The following is a 22,317-nucleotide window of genomic DNA, read 5'->3' as shown; positions in this document are numbered from 1 at the left end:
AAAAAGAGTGTGCCCTGGAGGCAGCTACCCCACAGTTGGGCCCTGGAGTCAGGTATGTGGGACAGACCTCAAATGGATCCAACCATGGAGGAAAACCAGCCACCTGGAGGTCACCTGAAACAGTCACTACAGCTAGTCCATAGATCAAAACCCCCCAAATTCTTGCTGATGTCACTAAAGTTTTAGGATGATTTGTTCCACATTACTATAGCATGAGTGGACTAACACAGTATCTTCCAAATTATTGTTATATAGATGGCTGCCACTGTACCTATACATGAGGCAACTGTGTGCGAATTTTGAGAATTCTTGAACTCTTGATGCCTCTCCAACACATTTCACATGGTTAAAATTTCCCCAAACAAGTTTGGTAATGTGCCATAAAGACCTCTCCCTAAACTTTACGAAAAATAAATAGAGTTCTATTTATTTTATGCTTGTATGTAGTTAAAATACATTTTATGAATATAAAAGGGTGAAAAATTGTACAGGAACATCTTTGGATAGCTGTTATTCATAAGGGAAAATTATAATCAAAATAGGCATTTCGCTGAATGTAGAGCACTGATGCCCCCAGTGTCTCTAAAGGCCAAGTGAACAAAGGCATTTAATAAGTATGGAATCCTGCTCTTCATTTGAGAGGGAACAAGCTGTTCTAAAGTGGCAGAGGGATGCTCTTAGCAGCTATTTGCAACACTCTGTGAGCTTGGTTATTATGTTGCTATGAAGCAGCCTATTGTCCAAATGTAACTAACTACAGAACCTTGAAAAGTAGAAAAAGACAGAAAGAGCGAGAGAAGTAATTTTATTCAACATTTGTTCATTCATTCACCAAATATTCACTGACTAGGTTGACTATGTGTATAACAGCAATGCTGAGAACTGCACAGAACACAGAGATGTATCCCTGCTCTCAAAGAGTTTAGATAAGATAAGATAAGATAAGATGTAAATGCATTATGGCAGTGCCAGATATGTCCTATTAAACTGTTCCCAAGTTCAGAGGAGAGAAGGGATCCATATCTTGCTTGGATCATCCGAGAAGCTTTCCCAGAGGAGACAAAAGGGTGGTGACTAAAAGAGTTTTTGACACAATACATAGAGCTGGAAGGAAGCAAAGATGTAGAGATAATTAGACCCATAGATTAAAAACAAGCCTGGTAAGTGAAATTAAAGCCAAACTGTGTAAAGTTTTAGATGTCATTCTTAAAAGTTTGGGTATTGTTGTGTTGGCAACAGATGTCATGGAAGGTTTGGGCAGGGCAACAGGATGACCCATGAACCTTGGGAAGCTTTATAAATGATATAAGGAGAGCCTGAAGCAATCATCACAATCCACATTGTGATTTAAGATAATAAATTTAAGATAATTAAGATAATAAATTTAAGATAATAAATGGTGAATAATGGCAATGCAAATAGAAGAAAGGAGTACAAGAGATGCTATAAAGGAAAAACTGCCAGGGCTTGATGGTTGATTAGGTACATTCATTTGTTCGTTTAAGAAGTGTTTTAACTAGTGCTACAGGTACATGTAGCATGTAGTAACTGTGCTAGTCCCTGGAGATGCAAAACAGACATGATCTCTTCCTCATGGACTATATGGTGATCTCTGTTTCTATCTTAAACGGGCTGTGAAATGTGATGAAGTCTATGAATGAAAGAGACATGGTGTTATGAGAGCTTAGGATGGGGGGACTTGATGAGCAGAGTAGGTAAGGGAATGTTTCCTTGGCAATGTGACACATGACCTGAGAAGGATGAGAAGGCATTAACCGGGCACAGATGGAAGGGAATATTCATGTAGAGGGGAAAGCATGGATAATGAACCACAAGTATGTAGGTCTGAGAGGAGTCCTTTGTGGGCTAGACTCCTGAAAAATGAAAGGGAGGGGGGTGCAAGAAGAGGGTGCAGAGCTCATGCCTCCATCACATCCAGTGGATGCAGTGCCCTGTAGATCAGACACTCAAAGTGCCAGTGGACAGTGAGATAAGGAGCTTGCTCTAGAATGTACCAATACACTGCTACCATCATCAAGAGAATCTCATCTGCTGAAATGAACAGGATGGTGAGTGCATTTACATTCTGAAGCAAGCTCCTCATCTTATAGAACAGTAACCATTCTCAACTGCAGCCAGTCTGTGAGTCCACATTGAGGAGCTATATCTTAAACAATTGTGAGGAGGATTGCCTTTATCCTAAGAGAAATGGGAAGTCATGGAAGGATTCAAACAGGAAGCAGGGGCTGCATTACGAAGCATGGATTAGAAGGCAGCCAGAGTTCATGGAAAGAAGATGAAGAAGTCTGTGCCTGAAAACTTACTTTCCTGGTGAAATAAGAGGTATCTTCTTCAGGTCAGAGAGCAGGGACACAGTATCTAATGGTGACATGAAAAGAATAGAGGAAGTCTAGAAGAGCCATTGCGAATTGTTTTCAGTAAAGGAGTGGAAAAAAGAAATGAGAATGACTTGGCAGTTAAAATAAAGACAGCCTATGTTGTTGACCAGGTTGACAGAGGTCTGTGACTGGATCCAATAAACTCGTTGCTCTGAAACCAGGTCCAGAGAAGATCAGGATTAGAGATGAGCAGAAGGCATCAGCACTGAGGCTCCATGGGAAAGTAAGCTGGGTTGGAAGTCTGGGCATAATGTCAGGATGGATCAGTGAAATGCAGTGAATGAGGTAAAATGATCCCACTTAATCAGTGGATGGTGTCAAAAAAACTCCACATATTGAATAAAACAAAACAGAAAGATGAGCTTATTTCAAGGCTTTTGACCTCCAACTTCTGGGAGCAATCAATTCCGAGTCTCTCACAGGCTAAGGGATTTTTATGGGGTAATGCAGAAGTTATTTGGTTTTTTCCAGCTGACTGGTTGCCTAGTCGTATTCTATCTTATTTGGATCAGGGTAGCTGAGTCAAGGGAACAAGGAAGTCCAGAGAAGGTGAGATCAGAGTTGGCATTCAGGGACTGGCTGGTGTCCTTTGCTGATTTCTAAGCAGAGCTGTATATTCCTGTAATTATTTAAGTTTCCTTTATGTGTGGCAAGTGACCATCTTCATTTTGTCCCTGACGTAAGTGACTCCATTTTAGTTTGGCTCTATAGTGGAAGAGGAATGCTGTAAACATAACACCTAAAATTATCACCGTTCTAGAAACTGTATACAAATGCAGGTTCAGAAGCCCATTATCTGAGTTCTACCTACTTAGTGGATATACAATCATATATTCCTTATGGAGTTGTTAAGAAAATTAAATTATTTCATACTTAAACAGTGCTTAAAATAATGCCTGGGAGGGTGGGCCTGGGTAACTCACGTGGGTTAAGCAACCGACTTCAATTCATGTCATGATCTCAGGGCCCTCTAATTGAGCCCTGCCTGGAGCTCCCTGTGCAGTGGGGAGTGCTCTTCTCCTTCTCCCTCTGCCCCCCCCCCTCGTCCCCACTTGTGCTCTCCCTTTCTCTCTCAAATAAATAAATAAAAATCTTTGAGAAAAAAATAATGCCTTGGGCGTGCAGGGTGGGTCCGGCCATCCGGCCCTAAGCAAGTGGGGTGGGTGCCTTTTTATGATAATCACTTGCAAGAGGGGTGCCTGGGTGGCTCAGTCGGTTAAGCATCTGCCTTCCACACAGGCCATGACCCCAAGGTCCTGGGATGGAGACCCAGGTTGGGCTCCTGCTGAGCAGGTAGTCCGTTTCTCCCTTCGCCTCTCCCCGCTGGCTTGTGCGCGCTCTCTCTCCGTCAAACAGATAAATAAAATCTTTTTAAAAAGGTGGGGGAGGATAATCAACCAGACCCTAAAAAGGAAGTAAGCCATTGAGGGTGTTATGGATAGTCCTTGCTCAGTGGGGATAGCAATAGAAATGTTAAAAGCATTTAAGTTCCCTGGTTAGCTTTCATCAACCCTAAAGGCAACCCTGTCGGGACCCCCTCTCACTCTAGAGCTTTTTCTGTATCTTCATTTAATAAACTTCTATCGTTTTACTCAAAAAAAAAAAAAAAAGCTAGAAGACAGAATACTAGTTATGAGAGAGTTAAATGTCAACACAAAAAGCGATTACTAGTAATCGCAATAACGTCCTGAATTTATGGAACTCATTAAATATGCCAACAGCCGTGTGAGGTAAGTCGAAACTACAGAAGTGAAGAGTTACTTGTAGGAATTAACACAGCAAAGATTTAATGGGCAGCAGTGGACATCCACTAAATCGTTCGCACATCCCTTATTAAGGGTCTTCTCTCCTGGCGGGTGCAAACAAGACACCCGTCAGAACTTTAGACCACTTTTTAACTGTGCTGCAACATCCATTTCTCACTGTTATTCGACCAGAAAAACCTCTCCGCAAACCTCAAATCCCGAAAACCGCCTACCTTCCGCACCTCCCTCGCCTCGGAGGTCCCGCCTCCTGTTCTCACGCCGCGTCCCCACGGGAGGCGGGGCTCCCCCTGCGTGCTGGCGCTCAGCGAGCGTGCTGACGTCTCCGCGCTCCGCCCCTGCAGGCTCCGCCCGCCGGCTTGAATCCCGGTCCCGCGCGGCGGAGGGCGGAGGGGCGGGAGCCAACGGCCGGCGGCGGGGGAGGGGGGCGGTGCGGGAGCGCGGTGTCGAGGGGCTGGCCTGGCTGTGGCCGCGGACCCTGCGTCTTCCGGCTGAGACGCCAGTGCTCCGTAGCCGCGGGGTCGCAGCTGCCCGGCCGTGAGCGACCCGGCACTCCCGGGCGCCAGCGGGCATTGTCTCCGCCGCCGGCGTCCCTGGAGGCCAACGCCTGGCCATGATCGACTCGGTGAAGCTGCGCCGCGACACTGCGGCCGACTTCTTCTCGCACTACGAATACCTGTGCGCGCTGCAGGACTCGGTACCGCTGCCCTCGGTGCGCGCTTGCCTGCGGGAGGGCGTGCTGGACTTCAATGCCGACCGCCTGCGCCTCGTGGACTGGGCGCCGCTCCTGAGCACCCTCAAGATTAATAAAGATCTGCCCCTAGTCTCTATCAAGAGCTTCTTCCAGCCGTGGCTTGGCGAAACAGGTTTGTAGTTCCCGCTTCGGGGGCCCTGGTGACGGTGCGGCGAAGCGGGATTTTAGACGGTGCCGGGTGGAGGCTGAGCACCTGCCGGGGTGGCCAGTCCCGCGGTCTGGGTGCAGCACCCCTGGGACTCACCGGCTCAGTGGCCCGGAGTGAGTCAGTTACGGCCCTGTAGGTCTCAGCGTTCCCATTCGTGATGTGGGCCAATAGGACGCGCTTTACGTGGTGATTGCGAAGATGCACGGAGTTACTACTTGTAGAGCACTTAGCGCGGTCTTGGGCATCATTAAGCGTTCGACAGATCTTGCCTGGTTTTCTGAATGAGTTAGCGTGACAGAGAACAAAGCGATTTGGAAAACTGCTACAGCCCAGCCTTTTGCTTCGTTTCGGTTTGAATAAGACATAGTTTTTAGGAAAAATAAAAACAAAAGTTGTTTTTGTTTTTGTATTATTTTTAGTGACGTCTTATAGTGGATAGACTCTGTGGCCTGAGCGAATTACTGAACTACAATCCCCACACTTGTAAAGTGGCATTAAGACTATTCTTTCCATCTCTCTTAGAATCAACAGGTTGTTTAAAAGTACACTTAACTGGTGAACACTGAGTAACGTACAAAATCATTTATTTATTTATTTATTTTTAAAGATTTTATTTATTTGACAGAGAGAGATCACAAATAGGCAGGGAGGCAGGCAGAGAGAGAGGGGGAAGCAGGCTCCCCACTGAGCAGAGATCCAGGACCCTGAGACTATGACCAGGCCCCTGAGACTATGACCTGAGTGGAAGGCAGAGGCTTAACCCACTGAGACACCCAGGCGGCCCTGTACGGAATTATTGAATCACTGTATGGTACACTTGAAACTAATATAACACTGTATGTTAACTACACTGGAATTTTTAAAAATAAATTTGGCCAAAAAAAAAAAAAGAATTGCATAAGTTGTATAAAGTTCCTGGGCACTCAGATGAGCTCAGCCAGCACCAAGCACTGTTGAAGGCAAGGCTCCTGGCCTAGAGGATCTCCTCTTCTACTGGGGGAGGCAGCAAGTAAACACCAGCACAGTAGTCAGTGTTCTGGAAGAAATGATCTCTGGTGCTGCAAAGCAGAGAACAATGAAAGGAATGTTCAGGGAAGACTTCTTGGAGGAGGTGCCTCCTTTCTGAGGATGTTAGAAGCTATTCAATTGGCAGAAGAGAGCTGCATGTGTGAAAGTTTGAGAAATATAAAAATATGACAAAACTAAAGTACAGGACAAGAACTTAGGGTTCTAGAAGTGAGACCCGAGACTGGAAACCAACCTGGCAGGGTCCACACAGGGAGGGGCCTTGTTTGTCCTATCAAATAATTGGTGTTTATCCCGATGGTTGTGGGAGACACAAGGATGATGAGATGGATTTTTTTTTTTTAAGATTTTATTTATTTACTTGACAGACAGATCAAAAGTAGGCAGAGACAGGCAGAGAGAGAGAAGGGAGGAAGCAGGCTCCCTGCTGAGCAGAGAGCCCGATGCGGGGCTCATCCCAGGACCCTGGGATCATGACCTGAGCTGAAGGCAGAGGCTTTAACCCACTGAGCCACCCAGGTGCCCCATGAGATGGATTTTTTATTTAGAAGCTTGCTGTACCCTCCATATGGAAGGCAGTTGATTGGGAGGAGGACAAATAGTAATCTGAGAGCCCAAATTAAGGTATAGAAAGGGAGGACTGGATTTCAGAGATCAAAGAGATAGAATGGACGGGGCCTGATGACCAGTTGGGGGGGGAGGGCAGCAAGCTTGGGTGACAGTTTATAGCAGCATCTTTCTGTGAGACACAGAGCACAGTAGGAGGGGATTTGGGTTGGGAGGGAAATCTAACTTCATCGTTAATGCTTTAGGAGGGCCAGGCGGGGCATCGCAACATGTCTGCTAGACATCTCGGGGCTGCAGGTGCAGCTCTGGAGTTTATGGGGGAATGTTTGAGATGTGGGAGAAACTGAGGTAACCCACAAAGAAGATCTAGAAAATCCTAACCTGAAGGTTGTTTTTTAAAATGGACCCACTTGGTCAGAGACACCTGGGTGGCTCAGTGGGTTAAAGCCTCTGCCTTCGGCTCAGGTCGTGAACCCAGGGTCCTGGGATTGAGCCCCACATAGGGCTCTCTGCTCAGCAGGGAGCCTCCTTCCCGCCCCCTCCCCCACCCCCTGCCTGCCTCTCTGCCTGCTTGTGATCTCTGTCCGTCAAATAAATAAATAAAATCTTAAAAAATGGATCCACTTGGGGTGCTTGGGTAGCTAAGTAGTGAAGTGTCTGCTTTTCGATCAGGTCATGATCCCAGGATCCTGGGATCGAGCACCACGTCGGGCTCCCTGCTCAGCAGGGAGCCTTCTTCTCCCTCTACTACTCCCCCTGATTGTATTCCTTCTCTTGCTGTCTCTCTCTCTGTGTCAAATAAATAAATAAATAAATATCCTTAAATTAAAAAAAAATAAATAGAAAAAAAATGGACCCACTTGAGTATGTGTATAAGCTGAGACAAAGTAGCTAGGACACAGGATGTGAAGATCCAGGAGAGAAGGTGACTATGGATCTATTTTTTAAAGACCTGAATGCTTGGGACACCTGGGTGGCTCAGCTGGTTAAGCGTCTGCCTTCAGCTCAGGTCATGATCCCAGGATCCTAGGATCAAGTGCCCCATTGGGCTCCTTGCTCAGCAGGGAGCCTGCTTCTCTCTCTCTCCCTCTCTCTCTTTCTGACTGATAAGTAACAAAATCTTTAAAGCCAAAACCAAAAAAATCTGAACAGTTGTCATGTGCCTGGCCCTTTTCTAGGCTCTGGGTTTCACATCATCTGTTATCTCTTCTGCAAGGACATTTCAGTTTATCCCCTGGTGAAGAGAAGTCACATTATTCTCTCATCTCATGCAGGTGTAGTAACCGTTCCATACCTCTGAAGGGACTTGATGTATCCAAAGTAATCAGAAGCAGTTACAGTGGGAAGAGACCTTAAAGTCAAGGCCACTGTACTTAATCTTGCCTAATCTTTCCCACTGAATGTAAGAAAAATGTGTCATAGAGATCACTCTCTTCAGAATTCTTTCCCTGAACCTTTGTTTTCTCTTGCATCCAGTGGCTCCAGGCTGTAGATTTCAACCTACTAGGTTTGCTTCTTTATTTTCACCAGCATTGCTTTGCTTTTCTCTTTTTTCTTTTCTTTCCTTTCCTTTCCCTTCCTTCCTTCCTTTGATTTTATTTATTTTAGAGCAAGAGCATGAGCAGCGGGAGGGACAGAGGGAGAGAAAGAATCTCAAGCGACTCTGTGCTGAGCTCAACACTGGGCTCAGTCTCACAACCCTGAGATGAAGATCTGAGCTGAAATCAAGACTGGGTCGTCTAATAAACTGCGCCTCCCAGGCGCTTCACCTCGCCAGCTTCTAGCTAGTGTTGCTGCCTCTGAGTTCAGTTTCTCTCAGTTCATCTGCTTACTGGGCTTCAGTGATGTTTTTCTTTATTTGAGAGAGAGAAGGAGAGAGCCAGGGGCTGGGGGGGGGGGGGGGATGCGGAAACAGAGGGAGAGGGACAGGCAGACTCCACTCCCAGCATGGAGTCCCATCACGAGGCTCAATCCCAGGATCCTGAGATCATGACCTGAACCAGAACCAAGAATCGCCACTTTAACCGACTGAGCCCACCAGGCGCCCCTTCAGTGATCTTCTAAAATGAAAATACATGTTTAAAATAATGCTTGTAAGGACTCACCAGCACAGGATTATTTTGTATGGGCTGCGAGGTTTGTGCTCTGCACAGAAGCTTGAAATCTGAGCTGTGCTCTGCCAAGCCCCAGGGGGCTAATTGGCCCAGAGGAAGAGGTGCTTTTTCTAATCTGTCTGATTTAGGTACGTTTTTCTAACCTGCAGAGGCATCTTTACTGTGCCAGTGGTAGCCTCTGTCTTCATCAGCTTCTGGGTAAAAGCCATAGGCTTTTTTTTTTTTTTTTAATTTATTTATTTGACAGAGAGAGAGATCACAAGTAGGCAGAGAGGCAGGCAGAGAGAGAGGAGGAAGCAGGCTCCCTGCGGAGCAGAGAGCCCGATGCGGGGCTCGATCCCAGGACCCTGAGATCATGACCTGAGCCGAAGGCAGCGGCTTAATCCACTGAGTATCCGAGGCTTGCTTTGGCTAACCTCCGTATTGTAATTTCGGTCTCCTCCCCCTTGTGCCCTGGCCTTTAGTCGTCCCCACCTGCAGTATTTCCCATGGCCAGCAGGTGTCAGGCTTTGCACAGGTGCTCTCTCTCTGCAGTTAAGCACCTCCCACCCAGACTATGCGGTCATTCCCTTTCCAGATTCAACTTCAGGGTTATCCTGAAGCCATCACTTAGACATAGAAGCCTTTCATAGGAACCTCTGTACACATAGTTTATATTTCTATCTCGTGTGGTTGATGTTTTGAGCTTACATGTGTCCCTCAAAGAGGGCTTTAAGAACACAGAGCAGATGCTTTCTCACGTTGATAATACATATTTTGCAATAATTTTGCTTTAGGTTCTGACAGAAGTAAAGTTTGCAGAAGTCGTGTTCCTGCGATAAGAAACAAAGATGTGACCTTCCAGTTATGTAAAGCTCTCAAGTGCTGTTTAAGTATATCAAGTGCATTAAAGAACCTGGAGCTGAACGGACTAGTGCTGCGAGAGAGAGATTTGACTGCTTTGACAAAGGTAAGGCTTCTCCAGTGTGTCCTGCAAACATTGGATATTTGCTTTAGGAGGAAACTCAACCCATAAAAATTTTAACTTTTTCTTCCCATTAAAGGGATTGAATAAATCCACCTCTCTGGTGCACCTGTCTCTTGCAAACTGCCCAATTGGAGATGGAGGTTTAGAAAGTAAGTTTCAGTGGTTTTTAAGTCTCCTTCAACCAAACTGATCTCAAGTCTCCCTGCTTGCATGTTAATTGCTGTCTGTACCTTTTCTGCCTGGATTGTCTCCCATGCCTGATCAAACCGTGGTCTTGTCTCACCTGTACACTGAAAGTTTGTCATGCTGGATACTCTCCGAACCATTTCACTTAGATTATGTTAAGCCACAAGCCACACAAGTATATATTATATTGTTCGTATATATGTAGTATAATACTATATATATGCTGTATGATATATACTATATTATTTCATTCATCTTTTTATTATCAAGAAATAATTATGGGAAGGGACATAGCAAAATGTAAAGACAAAAGAATCATTATCCTTAAATAGTTAAAACATCTGTATGCAATCATAATGACAAAATGCACTGTGTTATGTACTAAAATAGGAAATACATGCAAAGTGCTACGGGAGTATATAAAAGGGCAGCAAATTCAGTGGTGTTGGTGGGGGGGTATCATAGAAGTAATCACAGAGAAAGTAATTGTTGATTGGGGTCCTGAAGAATTAGTGTGTTCACTGTATCCACTAGTGGTCTGGGGTGGTAAGGAAGGCTGCACTTTAATTTGAGGGGATTAAGACTTTGACATGTTCTGTCTTACATTGCTCTAGTATATTGCATAGCACCTAGTAAAACTCTGGGTTTAGAGTTGACATTTAAATTGACGGATAACTGATAAATGAGTTTGGGTTCTATCATTGGGAATAGGAATATATAGGAAGAGTCTTGGGCTTTTTAGGTTTTTCTTTTTCTTTCTTATATCTCAAAAGGTATAGAGTACTTTACTGACTAGTTGGGCATAAAGTTTGCCAGGTTCAGAATATTCAATTCTAGCATCTAGATAAAATTAAACTGTTGCTGTAAACTAGAATAACCCTTTATTACTGACATATTTTTAGAATGCACCAGTCCATCCGTTGCCTGGGAAGATTGTAGATAGTGATTTTAAGACTACAGCTATAAACCTCTGGTAGATTCAGGGAAAGCAATTAAGTAGAATTGACCAGACTGTATGGGCTCTTCATCTTATCGTGTGTGTGTGTGTTTTTTTTTTTTTCTTTTAGTTATTTGTCAAGGTATAAAGAACTCTATCACTCTTAAGACAGTAAACTTCACGGGGTGTAATCTGACATGGCAGGGAGCAGATCACATGGCCAAGATCTTAAAGGTGATTTTCTGTTTAAACTTTCATGAAAACATATTCTGTGATTAAAGCACATTAATATTCTGATACAAGATGGCACATCTTTTCTTGTCTTTTGATATACATTATTACAGTTTTGTTGAAAGATTATTACCAGTTTTCAGTTTGGGGTTCTACCACTAAGGAAAAGTAATCCATTTAACCGTAGGAATAAAAGATCTAGTGTATAATACATTATAAATAATACTTTCATGTATTTTTAGTTCTTGGAAACAGCCCATCACTGGGTGTTACAGTGTTTCTAAAACGTAGCCAGGCCCATTCGCTGACTTAGTGACTGTGGCTGTTTTCGTGCTACAGCAGAGTTAAGTATTTGCAATGGAAACCTTATGGGCCACAAAGCTGAAAGATTTACATTTGTGCCTGTGCAGAGCAAGTCCATTGACCTGACCCCAGATACAGAAAAAAGTCAGCAGCATGGATTCTGAAACCAAATATCCCAGTTTCAGATTCTAGCTCACCAGTTTCATAGCTTCTGACCATGGACACATTACTTAGCCTCTCTGCTTAATTAGGAGGACTAAATGAACTAGTTTGTATAAAATAGTGCCTGGCACATTATAAGCACCGTGAAGGTGTTTTGCTGTGATTTCTACTTTTTGCTTTTATAAGTTATTGTTCATAGAAAAACGGCACCAATGATTTTCCATTTAGACTGGCTTAGGAACTTTGAGTCTTTTGTTGTTTGAGCATGTAGTAAGTTTTCTTTCTTTTAAAGTCAGTGTTCCCTGTTACCAAAATTTGTCTTATGAATACAGAGAATTGAATATGTCTTTACGACTCTATCTGTGGTTAAAAATCAAACCATCAATTTCCTGAGGGAGGTCAAACTGGCTTTGCATACTGGAGGCCTCTAAAGTTGGTGTGCAAACTCTAAAATAGTAAGATCCATTGAGTCAGGGAAAGAAAATACTGGAACCTCTATATTCCTCTTGTAGTATTTAAAAAATAACCGTGTGGTTTATAATGTAGGTGAAGTGTATGTGCAGAACTGAACGTGTAACTTCGCGTATATAATTTATCAGTAAATAGATCCATGTTACAGAAAGTTTACTGCAGGATGCCCAGTCAAGTGTCTGGAAAACACGAGAGGACAGAATGATAGAACTTAGAGCCTCAGCAATAACAGAATTTAGAACCAATTCCCTGACTTGGCAGATAAAGAAAATAAAATGTATAGAATGTAATTTGATTATCAAAGTTTATGTGACTAATCAGCCACAGGTCACTCAGTGCTAGAATCTAATCACTGGCAAATTAGAATCTGGATCCCTGAGACTCTTGAGCTAGAATCGACTATTGAGCCTCTCGGGGTGACTCTCTTGGCTTATATGCTTGGTATGTGTGTGTAAATGTCTGACATGATAAGCCATCCTCAGTAGGCATACCCTGCTTCCTTATCCAGATGTCTTAATTTCATCCTGTTAAATCTTTGAAGTATCAGACCATGAGAAGGCACGAGGAAATCTGGGCCGAGAGTCTTCGTTACAGGAGGCCTGATCTGGACTGTATGGCTGGTCTGAGGCGCATCACCTTGAACTGCAACACACTCATTGGTGACCTTGGTGCGTGTGCTTTTGCAGAATCTCTCAGTGAGGATTTATGGCTTAGAGGTAAATCCTAGAATTTTTTAAATGTTAAGTATGTTTAGCTTTTGGCTTGATACCATTGTCATGGGATTTTTTTTTAGCCTTATTTTTTCCAATACCTTTTACTGTGCTTTTAAGCTTCTCTAAGAGTTGCATATACTCTGTAGGAAATACAGAGTAACTAAACAAAATTACTCATAATCTTAATACACATTTTAGCGTACCTTCAGTGTTTTGTTTTTCTATAAACATGTTCATACACTTCAGAGACTAGAAGAGTGGACTCATGGTTCAGTTACTCTTTCATGCTCTTCTCTTACTTAATGATGCATCATATAGTCCCCCATTATGTTGATGTACACTAGTTTAATCCTTTGCGATTAGATTTAAACACTTTGTACTTTGCTCTGTCAGGAACAGTGTGTAGTGAACCCATCTCTGTGACCATTGCATTAGCTCTATAGATTAAGTTACTAAAGGTGGAAAGACCTCATAATGTGACATATTTTTATGACTTACTGCACATTGCCGAATTCCCATCCAGAAATCCTGTGCCAATTTATAATCCGCCTTAACAGTGCACGTGAGGCCTCTCCCCTCACAAATGCTGGCTTGTGTCACTAGTAAAAAAAACCGTAATGCTATAAAAGTGATAACCCTTCCTTTTTAATTTTTTATTTTATTTTTATTTTTTTAACCCCTCCTTTTTTATGCAGGTGGGATTACTCCAAACTTTATAGATTTTTAAATTTAATATGGTATGAATATCTCAAGAAGTCCATACATTTATATTTCCCACATCATTTTTAGTGACTTGCCATTATACGAATATGCCGTGGTCCATTTTGCTTATTTATTGCTAGATATATGAGCTCTTGGCAGGTTTTCACTGTTAAAAACAGTACTCTGATACATATCCTTGCCTATGTCTCTTACTTCCTTTGGTTAAATTCTTAGTTGCTAGGTCAGAACGGCATGTACATTTTCAAGGTTTTTGTTACGTGATCTTGACCTACTCTGATGGAAAAATCTCGTTTTATTGTTTTAATTTGTATTCAGTTTATATGCTCGTGACATGTAGTGGCTATTTTTATTAATTTGGCTAGTTGGTTAATTATATCCTTTGTCCATTTTGTGGTAAGAGTTTGCGAGGATTGCATTGTGTTGTTTCCATATGTCTGGCTTATTTCTGTGTGTCATGGGGTTTTAAAAGACCTCAGTTACTTTAGTGTAATGGTTTATACAACACTTTTAAAAAAGGGCTCATAACGGGGCGCCTGGGTGGCTCAGTGGGTTGAGCCTCTGCCTTCGGCTCAAGTCATGATCCCAGGGTCCTGGGATCAAGCCCCACATCGGGCTCTCTGCTCAGCGGGGAGCCTACTTCCCCCTCTCTCTGTCTCTGCCTGCTTCTCTGCCTACTTGCGATCTCTGTCTGTTAAATAAATAAATAAAATCTTTAAAAAAAAGGGGGGGCTCATATGATAGTTTCCTCCTAGGTAGTGTTTTTTATACTTGTGCTTTTGTGTTGATCCCTTTGGTTTAAATGAGTATGTTGTTCAGCCTCAGAACTACTAGTATTATGATCATTTGTTCTGTTCTTTGACCTTTTCAAGACAGTGTTCTTGACTGTCATTCTTTCATGGTAGGTTCTTAGCATATGTTCCCTATTCACACATTCTTCGGATTTGTTATTATTTACACCCTCTTTGACGTCTTTCTTCGCTTTTCTTTTCTAAAACTAACAATTACTACATATCTGCTATTTGGCTTTTTCCTTTTAACTAGTTTTAAGAGTGATTTGGAACTCAAGATCGTATCGAAAGAATGCAGCGTGTTCTCTGAGCTCCACCCAGCTTTTGCCTGTGCAGTTTACTCTGCCACTAGCATCTGTTTTTTAACACATTTGTTTTTTAAGATTTTATTTATTTATTTGACAGACAAGAGATCACAAGCAGGCAGGGAGGCAGGCAGAGAGAGGGGGAGGCAGGCTCCCCACTGAGCAGAGAGCCCAATGCAAGGCTCAATCCCAGGACCCCGGGATCATGACCTGAGCCGAAGGTAGAGGCTTTAACCCACTGAGCCACCCAGGCACCCTCTGAGACCCCTTTTGTGAGGTTTTTCACTCACAGACTAGAGTTATTCTTCACCTCTGTAATTACAAAATATGTTGGCTCATTTATTGGTACTAAGAGCAGGCTAGTCATGGCTCATCCAAGAATTTTTTATTGGATTTTGTATTATATGTGTCTGTATGCACTTTTCTATTTTTCCTTCTTCAACACCCAAGATTAAAAACCTGCCATGACTTCTTGTACAGAAATCTTACATGAGCTTTTACATGAATACGCAAGAGTTTTATGTGTGTCAAATCTGTGTAGAGTTGGCAAGTGACCTTTTGTCTTTCTTCAAAAGCACTTGACCTGCAGCAGTGTGGCCTCACCAGTGAAGGAGCAAAGGCTTTACTAAAGGCCCTCGAAACCAACAGAACTCTGGTCGTTCTGGATATAAGGAAAAATCCACTCGTTGGTATGTCACTCCCTTTTTTTTTTTTTTTTTTTTTTAAAGATTTTATTTATTTGACAGAGAGAAATCACAAGAGAGGCAGGCAGAGAGAGAGGAAGGGAAGCAGGCTCTCCGCTGAGCAGAGAGCCCGATGCAGGACTCGATCCCAGGACCCTGAGATCATGACCTGAGCCGAAGGCAGCGGCTTAACCTACTGAGCCACCCAGGCGCCCCGTCACTCCTTTTTTAATTGATGAACAAATAACAAAACAGAAGGAATGTGTTCGTGTGTTGACAGTTTTTAAAACCTAATGTGTTTGCTTTCCTAATGCTATACTTTCCTAATCTTGTACTTCCCTTGTGTTTTAGCAGATAATTTACTAACTAACATGAGTTATACGTGTAAATTGCTCTTGGCTGCCACTCTGAACAAGGCGAGCCTAGATTATAAGCTAGCTTCCACCAGGAGAATTAGCGCCTCTGCATTGCTGCAAAGAGCATTTCATTCATTTCTCAGTGTAGCAAGTAATTTTTTAATCCTTTCTGTGTTCCAGACACAGGCTTTAGGCACTAGGAATGTAGCAGTGAACGGGGTCAACCAAAGTCTTACCTTCTTGGAGCTTATGTTCTAGTGGAAGAATTCAAGTAGAAATGAATAGGCAGATAAGTAGTGTGATTTTAGATGGTGGGAAGTACCAAAACAGCCTGAGGTAAAGACCCTGAAGGGGGCAGTAGGGCTGTATTCCATTTGGTGAGGGACAGGTTTACTGGAGAAACGGCTTTTCAGGGGAAAGCTGAATGAAAAGAGTGACTGGCCATTGGGAGACCTGGAGGCAATGTGTACACAGGTGACAGGGTGGGTGGAGTATTTAAGGAAAACATGGAGGCCACCATGGTCGGAACTCTGAGTGAAGGAGAGCAAGGTATGCAGGGAGGTCGCAGAACTGGCCAGGGGTGTGATCTTACAAGGTCTTGAAGGCCAGAGTAAGGATATGGACTATTCTAAATGAGTGGAGCGTTTTGAGCTGGAAAAGGCTTGATTGTGTTTCAATAAGATGACTCTGCTGTAGAGAATAGACCTGGGGGTGGGGGAGAGATAAAAAAGGAAAATGGGGAGACCAGTCAGGAGACTATGACTCCCCTCAGGAGTCCAGATAAGGGCTGTTTATGGTTTGCCTTAGGGTGGAAGGTTGGGGCTGGTGAAGCAGTTCAGTTCAGTTGTGTTTTAGGGGGTAGCTAATAAGACAGATCAGGTGTGGGTATGAAGGAAATAGTAATAAAGAAGCAAAGAAGTGCTGGATGATAACGGGTGCAACCAGTTGGTACCACTCACTGAGAAAGGGGGTCTGATGAGAGGAGCAGCTTTGAGAGAATATCAGGACTTTGGGTTTGGTGGACTAGATGCCCTTTAGGAATCTAAGCATCTGGGCAGTGCCCAGACTTTTGCTTTCTATCCAAAGCCACGTTAGACACAAAGTGGTCAGATTTCATCTTTGCTGCTGCCAAAAGAATAGTCACTGTGGGCAATATGGGAGGGGGCATACTTTCGTGTTAGGTTTCTGAGGAAGAAATTAGAATACTAAAAAGGGAGAAATAGGTATATAATCACATAATGTGTGTTTTATATTTAGTTTAATGTGAAAAGCAGTAATTAGTTTGTTTTTTTTGTAGTTTGTTTGTTTTTAAATGGGAATAACCGCTCATTGGGAAGCAATTACTATAATTTCGATTTATTTTACTTTAGATCATTCTGTGATGAAAGCAGTTATCAAAAAAGTTCTCCAGAATGGAAGGAGCGCCAAGTCAGAGGTAACATGTTGTAGTTCTCTGGGAAGAATTTTTCTTTAATTGCATGTTTTTCTTTTTTTCCCCCCTCATAAAACTATCAAGGCATTTTTCTGCCATCTTAAATCAATTAAGTCAAATCAAATGGCTTTTCTGTTTTGAAAACATTGTGTGATTCTTTAATTTGAGGTCCCAGAAATGCAGATTGCAAACCTTTTGTTAACTCAAAATAGCTTAATTTCCAATTGAGATCAAACCCTTATAAATAACCTGTAACTGAAATAAGTGTTTTTTATTTCTCTTCCAGTACCAGTGGATAACTTCTCCATCAGTGAAGGAACCATTCAAAACTGCTAGACAGAAAAAGAGAACTATAATTCTGGGAAATGGTCGGAAGGGGAAAGCTACTATTAGAATCGGTAACTCCTTGCATTTTTAACACGGCTAGAACTTATGCTATATATGTGTTCCAATGGCTAAAATTAGAATCTCTTCCCATTGTGTGATACTGTGGGTAACAACCAGGATTAACCACACTGCATATAGGAAAGACTGTAAATGTTCTGATACAGATCATGAAAATTTATGGAATTAGAAACAATTTTTAAAAGAGATGCTAATATTTCCATTTTTTTAATTAACCAGCGATGTGTTCTTAAAAAGTTCATTATTTTGAATATATTTCTTTTTTTTTTTTTTAAAGATTTTATTTATTTATTTGACGGAGAGAGAGATCACAAGCAGGCAGAGAGGCAGGCAGAGAGAGAGGAGGAAGCAGGCTCCCTGTGGAGCAGAGAGCCTGATGCGGGGCTCGATCCCAGGACCCTGAGATCATGACCCGAGCCGAAAGCAGCGGCTTAATCCACTGAGCCACCCAGGCGCCCCTTGAATATATTTCTTGGTTAAGATTTTCGTTTTCTCTTCCTGTAGTCTATTAACATAGACAATGGAGGTACTCAGGTGACAAGGTGGAAGGAATATTGATGTGATTCCACAGATCTCGAATAAAATTTGCCATTTTTCTTCTTTCACTTCATTTTAAATTGAATTAAAATTCTATATGATTTCATAGTTAATATTTTTTTATGTATTCACAAGGTTTCATTGAGTTCAGTCTATTTTTTAAATTAGTGAAAGATTTGGGGTGCCTGGCTGGCTCAGTCGGTAGAGCACATGACTCTCGATCTTGGAGTCATGGGTTTGAGCCCCATGTCAGGTGTGGAGCCCACTTTAAATAAATAAATAAATAGTGGAAAATTCAAAATAACCTAAATATTATATAATTTTTTAATAGTATTGTAAACATTTCCATAAATACAACTTTTTTTTTTAACTATTAAAAGGTATGTTTTTTGATTCTCCATTAATCTCCTTGTTTGGTCAATAAAATATTGAGTAGGAGTTATTAAATCAAAAGAAAGCTTAACAATTCTTCTACCAAATTTTATTTTAAAATATATTTTAGTACTCAAATAGTATATGCAAGAAGCTGAGATTTGTAATGTTACAGTAATTAGATATTATTATTAAAAGTTTGCATCATGTGTAAAACATTCTTAAAAGTGTCTGAACTGGTATTTTGATATAATATTATTGTTTTTTAAAGATTGTATTTATTTATTGGAGAAAGGGAGACACAGAAATAGTGAAAGTGGACAGGAGGAGGGAGGAGAGGGTTAAGCACGCTACTTGCTGAGCAGGGAGCCCGATGTAGGACTCGATCCCAGGACTCCAGGATCATGACCTGAGCTGAAGGCAGTCGCCCAACCAACTGAGTCACCCAGGTGCCCTTGATATAATATTAGAAATAGAATTATATATAGGTAAAAAATACATATGTTATATTAGGATTTCTGTAATTTTAGTATCTGGTGGTATATAATAGGACTTCATGGAATGAGAATAAAAAATTTAAAATCTTTTTTTTTTCCTTAGCATGATTAAACAAAGTGGAAATGTGACTGAAGTTTACAGGCTCACTGAGCTATTTTAAGAGTAATTTTATTTCTTGGGCTTTTTTTGTATTTGCCTCAGTTATATGGAGACATAGAGGTAAGCCACAGCAATGTCTGGCTATGTAGTTAGATCCAGGTGAGTATAGGGTTAAATGTGTGAGTTGTGTCACATTCACATTGTAATCATGTGGGCAGAAAGAAGATAGGAACTTTAATGGGAACTATATCTCCTAACAAGATACATGCCAATTATTTTGGATTTAATTACAAATGGTATTTGCACTAATTTCTGAAAGTCAGGGGAGAAGTGTACACATACAAACCACAAATATACGAACATTTTTCCTTGAGAGTAATTAAGTTAGAAACAAAAAATAGCACAAAGTGAGTGGAACTTTTATATATTTTAACAGGTGTATAAATTTATCCAGAAAAATCACACAGGGTCATGTAGAGATTATCAATAAGCTACACTCTATGAAATATTTGCCCTCTGTTGCTACATATGCTTTACTTCTCATGCCGCCCTAATGCTGCTAAAGTAGTATAGTAAAATAGGTTTGAGGAATAAATATAATAAACCTATGTTACTTGTTTTGAGTAACAAAAAATATTTAAATGTCAATTTTAATATATGGTTTATTCTAAATAAAGTATTGGCATGTAGCTGTAGTTGTTGCTACTAACCATTTCATATAAGGATACTTGACTTTCTAATGCTGAAATTGGGCCAAGTCTCCATATTTTGCTCTATTATCCATTGGGTCTTACTTTTTTGTTTTCTATATGAAATCAAATGAGCATTGAAGGTGACAGACTTAGAGCGGGTAGCGTTGACTTACCTGCCACTTAGCAGCTTTCAGTCCTATTCCTTTGTTTTCACATAGGAAAACTAAACTTACGTTGAAATTTTGGTCCAATGCAGATTCTCTTTGGCAGGAATCAGGGATGTATCAGTGTTTCTCTATCTTTGAGATTCAGAAATACCAAAGATATTCTGAGATTCAATAAAATGAATGTTTCTGCATGATACATAAGGTGTATCGTGCATGTTTCATTTTTTGGGATGTATTTTTTTATTTACTTCTGCATGTTATGTGCATCTCATATATTTTAGTTAAAATGATAACTTGTTACTCTGTGAGAACTTATATTTGTAAACATTGCTAGTCTATGTAAAAGCATTTTTACAGAACAATCCTGTTATTAATGGCCTCGCATCATTGGCAGGTGCCTGTTTTATAAAGTGTGAACATGTGATGATTGCTGTGTCACCATTTAGTACATCTTGATTTTGTCCTTTAATGCTTTTGCAAACAGGATTGGCCACGAAGAAACCTGTAAGCAACGGAAGAAAACACTCCCTTGGTAAAGAGTGTTACGCTCCTCAACCTCTACCTCCTGGCGTGTCTGGTTTCCTGCCGTGGCGCACAGCGGAACGTGCAAAAAGGAGCAGGTAGAATATATATCTTCCTAACTTAAGTTGTTCAGAAATTTTCATTTTGGAGCTTCTATTATGTGGGTGGTCTCTAGTGGTTTCTCTAGAGGACAAAACGATAACACAAACCTGCAGCTTCTGCCTAATGAGTCCTTGAAGGAAGAAAAACAAAACAAAAACAGTTATAATTGGGAGTTGCAGGCTATTTCTGTGTCACAACAAATGCAACCCTGTGGGAGTCAAGAAGAGATAACATTCTCCGCACTGGTACAGGTAAGTAAAGGTTTCATTAAAGGTGGATATAATTGGGCAGGGCCCTACAGTGCAGGAGGAGGAAGTTGGATATTTAAGGAATGGGGAAAAAAGACATTTCCAGCCTGGAGAATAGTTTAATGCAGAATGGATGAGGAGAAGGGATTAGACTTAATCTAACTCATTCAACTGGCTTAAATCATTTTAGTGAATCAGATTTAGTAAATCAAATTAGATTTAACTAGTTTTAGCTGATTACTTACCCAGAGGATAACAGTGCCTAGCGATTTTTATCCTGGAAGTATAAAAGTCTCTTTAAATGGTCAAACTGTAATTTTAGGCCTGCTGAGTGAATTAATTTGCTATAGATTATTTTTAAATAACTTACAGGGTACTTTTCAAGAAATTGGGGATTAACAATTGCTTAAGAAAACAAAGACTTGGGGCGCCTGGGTGGCTCAATCATTAAGTGTCTACCTTCCTCTCAGGTCATGATCCCAGGGTCCTGGGATCGAGTCCCACATCAGGTTCCCTGCTTGGCAGGAAGCCTGATTCTCCCTCTCCCTCTGCTTCTGTTCCGTCTCTCACTGTGTCAAATAAATAAATAAATAAATAAATAAAATCTTTAAAAAAAAAAGAAAAAAGGAAACAAAGACTTGATTTTAAATAAGACTTGAGGTAGGTACTTCCTAAAATAATTGATGCTTACATTATATTGATGAATGTACTCTCCATTGCAAATGGTGATATGAATTATTATTGCATAAACTCTAGTTCCCAGGCTCCAGTCTTTACACTTCAGTTTTATGACTTTGTGATTTTATATCATCTTTTTATGATACTTCTTAATCTCAAGAGCATTCTGATCACAAGGAGTTGTCAATTGGAGAATGATTATTAGTCAAAGAAGTTAGATTGGAAATCTAAACCAGCCTGAACGTAGAAAGTGAAGACATCCCTCACCAGTTCAGGGAGTTATGACAAGCCAGTCTGCTAAATCCTGTTCAGTTTTCTCCATAGCAGAGCCTCCTGACTCCTTATTTTGAGCTTATTTTTTTATACAAAATTCACATGTACTATTAGTAGTAGTATTGTACATAACTCTAGCAAATTTTATGAACTGGCATTAACTGATGATGTTTACATCAATGTTTAACTTAATTTGTTGATATCTCTTTAGGGGTTTTCCAGTAATCAAAACTCGTGATGTATATAATCATTTGCAGGTACGTAATTCTCATATTTACCGTATATAGAAGATTAAGTGAGAACGGTGGAAGGTCATTCATTCTCTTTGTGTTTTAGACTAAACAGAGCCTTACATGGAACATTCCCTCTCTGAAATAAATCCATTTGCAACTTGTCAGGTTGCTCTCCCAATGACACTATGTAGTTCTGTGACTATGACACACACTGGGCATCTTGTGGGTCCATCTGTAAACAGGGAAGCCATTTCTCCAGCCCACAGGTCACCTGTAAGCCCAGTGAAAGGAATTTGACCGCTCTTCCTGACCCAACACACGGAGTTGTCATTTTCAAGAATGTTTTTATGTTTTCGAGAAATGTTATTTGAGGGCTTTTTTTTTTTTTTAAAGATTTTATTTATTTATTTGACAGATAGATCACAAGTAGGGAGAGAGGCAGGCATAGAGAGAGAGGAGGAAG

General features: G+C 41.3%; 1 protein-coding gene and 1 non-coding gene across 5 annotated transcripts in view; both read left to right on the top strand.

The window, feature by feature from the left end:
- The first annotated feature begins 4,555 nt into the window (after positions 1–4,555).
- CEP78 (centrosomal protein 78) overlaps positions 4,556–22,317 on the top strand; it is a 32,672-nt gene continuing 14,910 nt past the window's right edge. For 2 of the 4 annotated variants that reach the window (XM_046023985.1, XM_046023982.1), the window contains exons 1-11: positions 4,556–5,028; positions 9,548–9,720; positions 9,815–9,887; positions 10,992–11,095; positions 12,570–12,744; positions 15,133–15,246; positions 16,967–17,031; positions 17,315–17,426; positions 19,042–19,059; positions 20,283–20,418; positions 21,833–21,878. In XM_046023985.1, coding sequence (XP_045879941.1) covers positions 4,776–5,028; positions 9,548–9,720; positions 9,815–9,887; positions 10,992–11,095; positions 12,570–12,744; positions 15,133–15,246; positions 16,967–17,031; positions 17,315–17,426; positions 19,042–19,059; positions 20,283–20,418; positions 21,833–21,878 — 1,269 coding nt within the window. In that variant the 5' untranslated portion in view covers positions 4,556–4,775. The remainder of the gene's footprint in view (positions 5,029–9,547; positions 9,721–9,814; positions 9,888–10,991; positions 11,096–12,569; positions 12,745–15,132; positions 15,247–16,966; positions 17,032–17,314; positions 17,427–19,041; positions 19,060–20,282; positions 20,419–21,832; positions 21,879–22,317) is intronic. The other 2 variants (XM_046023986.1, XM_046023984.1) reach the window with 1 other exon arrangement.
- TRNAE-CUC lies at positions 18,154–18,226 on the top strand. Its single transcript has one exon. It is a non-coding gene; the product is annotated as a tRNA-Glu (tRNA).

This window comes from Meles meles, chromosome 11, assembly GCF_922984935.1.
Source record: "Meles meles chromosome 11, mMelMel3.1 paternal haplotype, whole genome shotgun sequence".
NCBI lineage: Eukaryota > Metazoa > Chordata > Mammalia > Carnivora > Mustelidae > Meles > Meles meles.
Note: the sequence above shows the minus strand (reverse complement) of the source record. Positions and strands in the feature narration are given on the sequence as shown.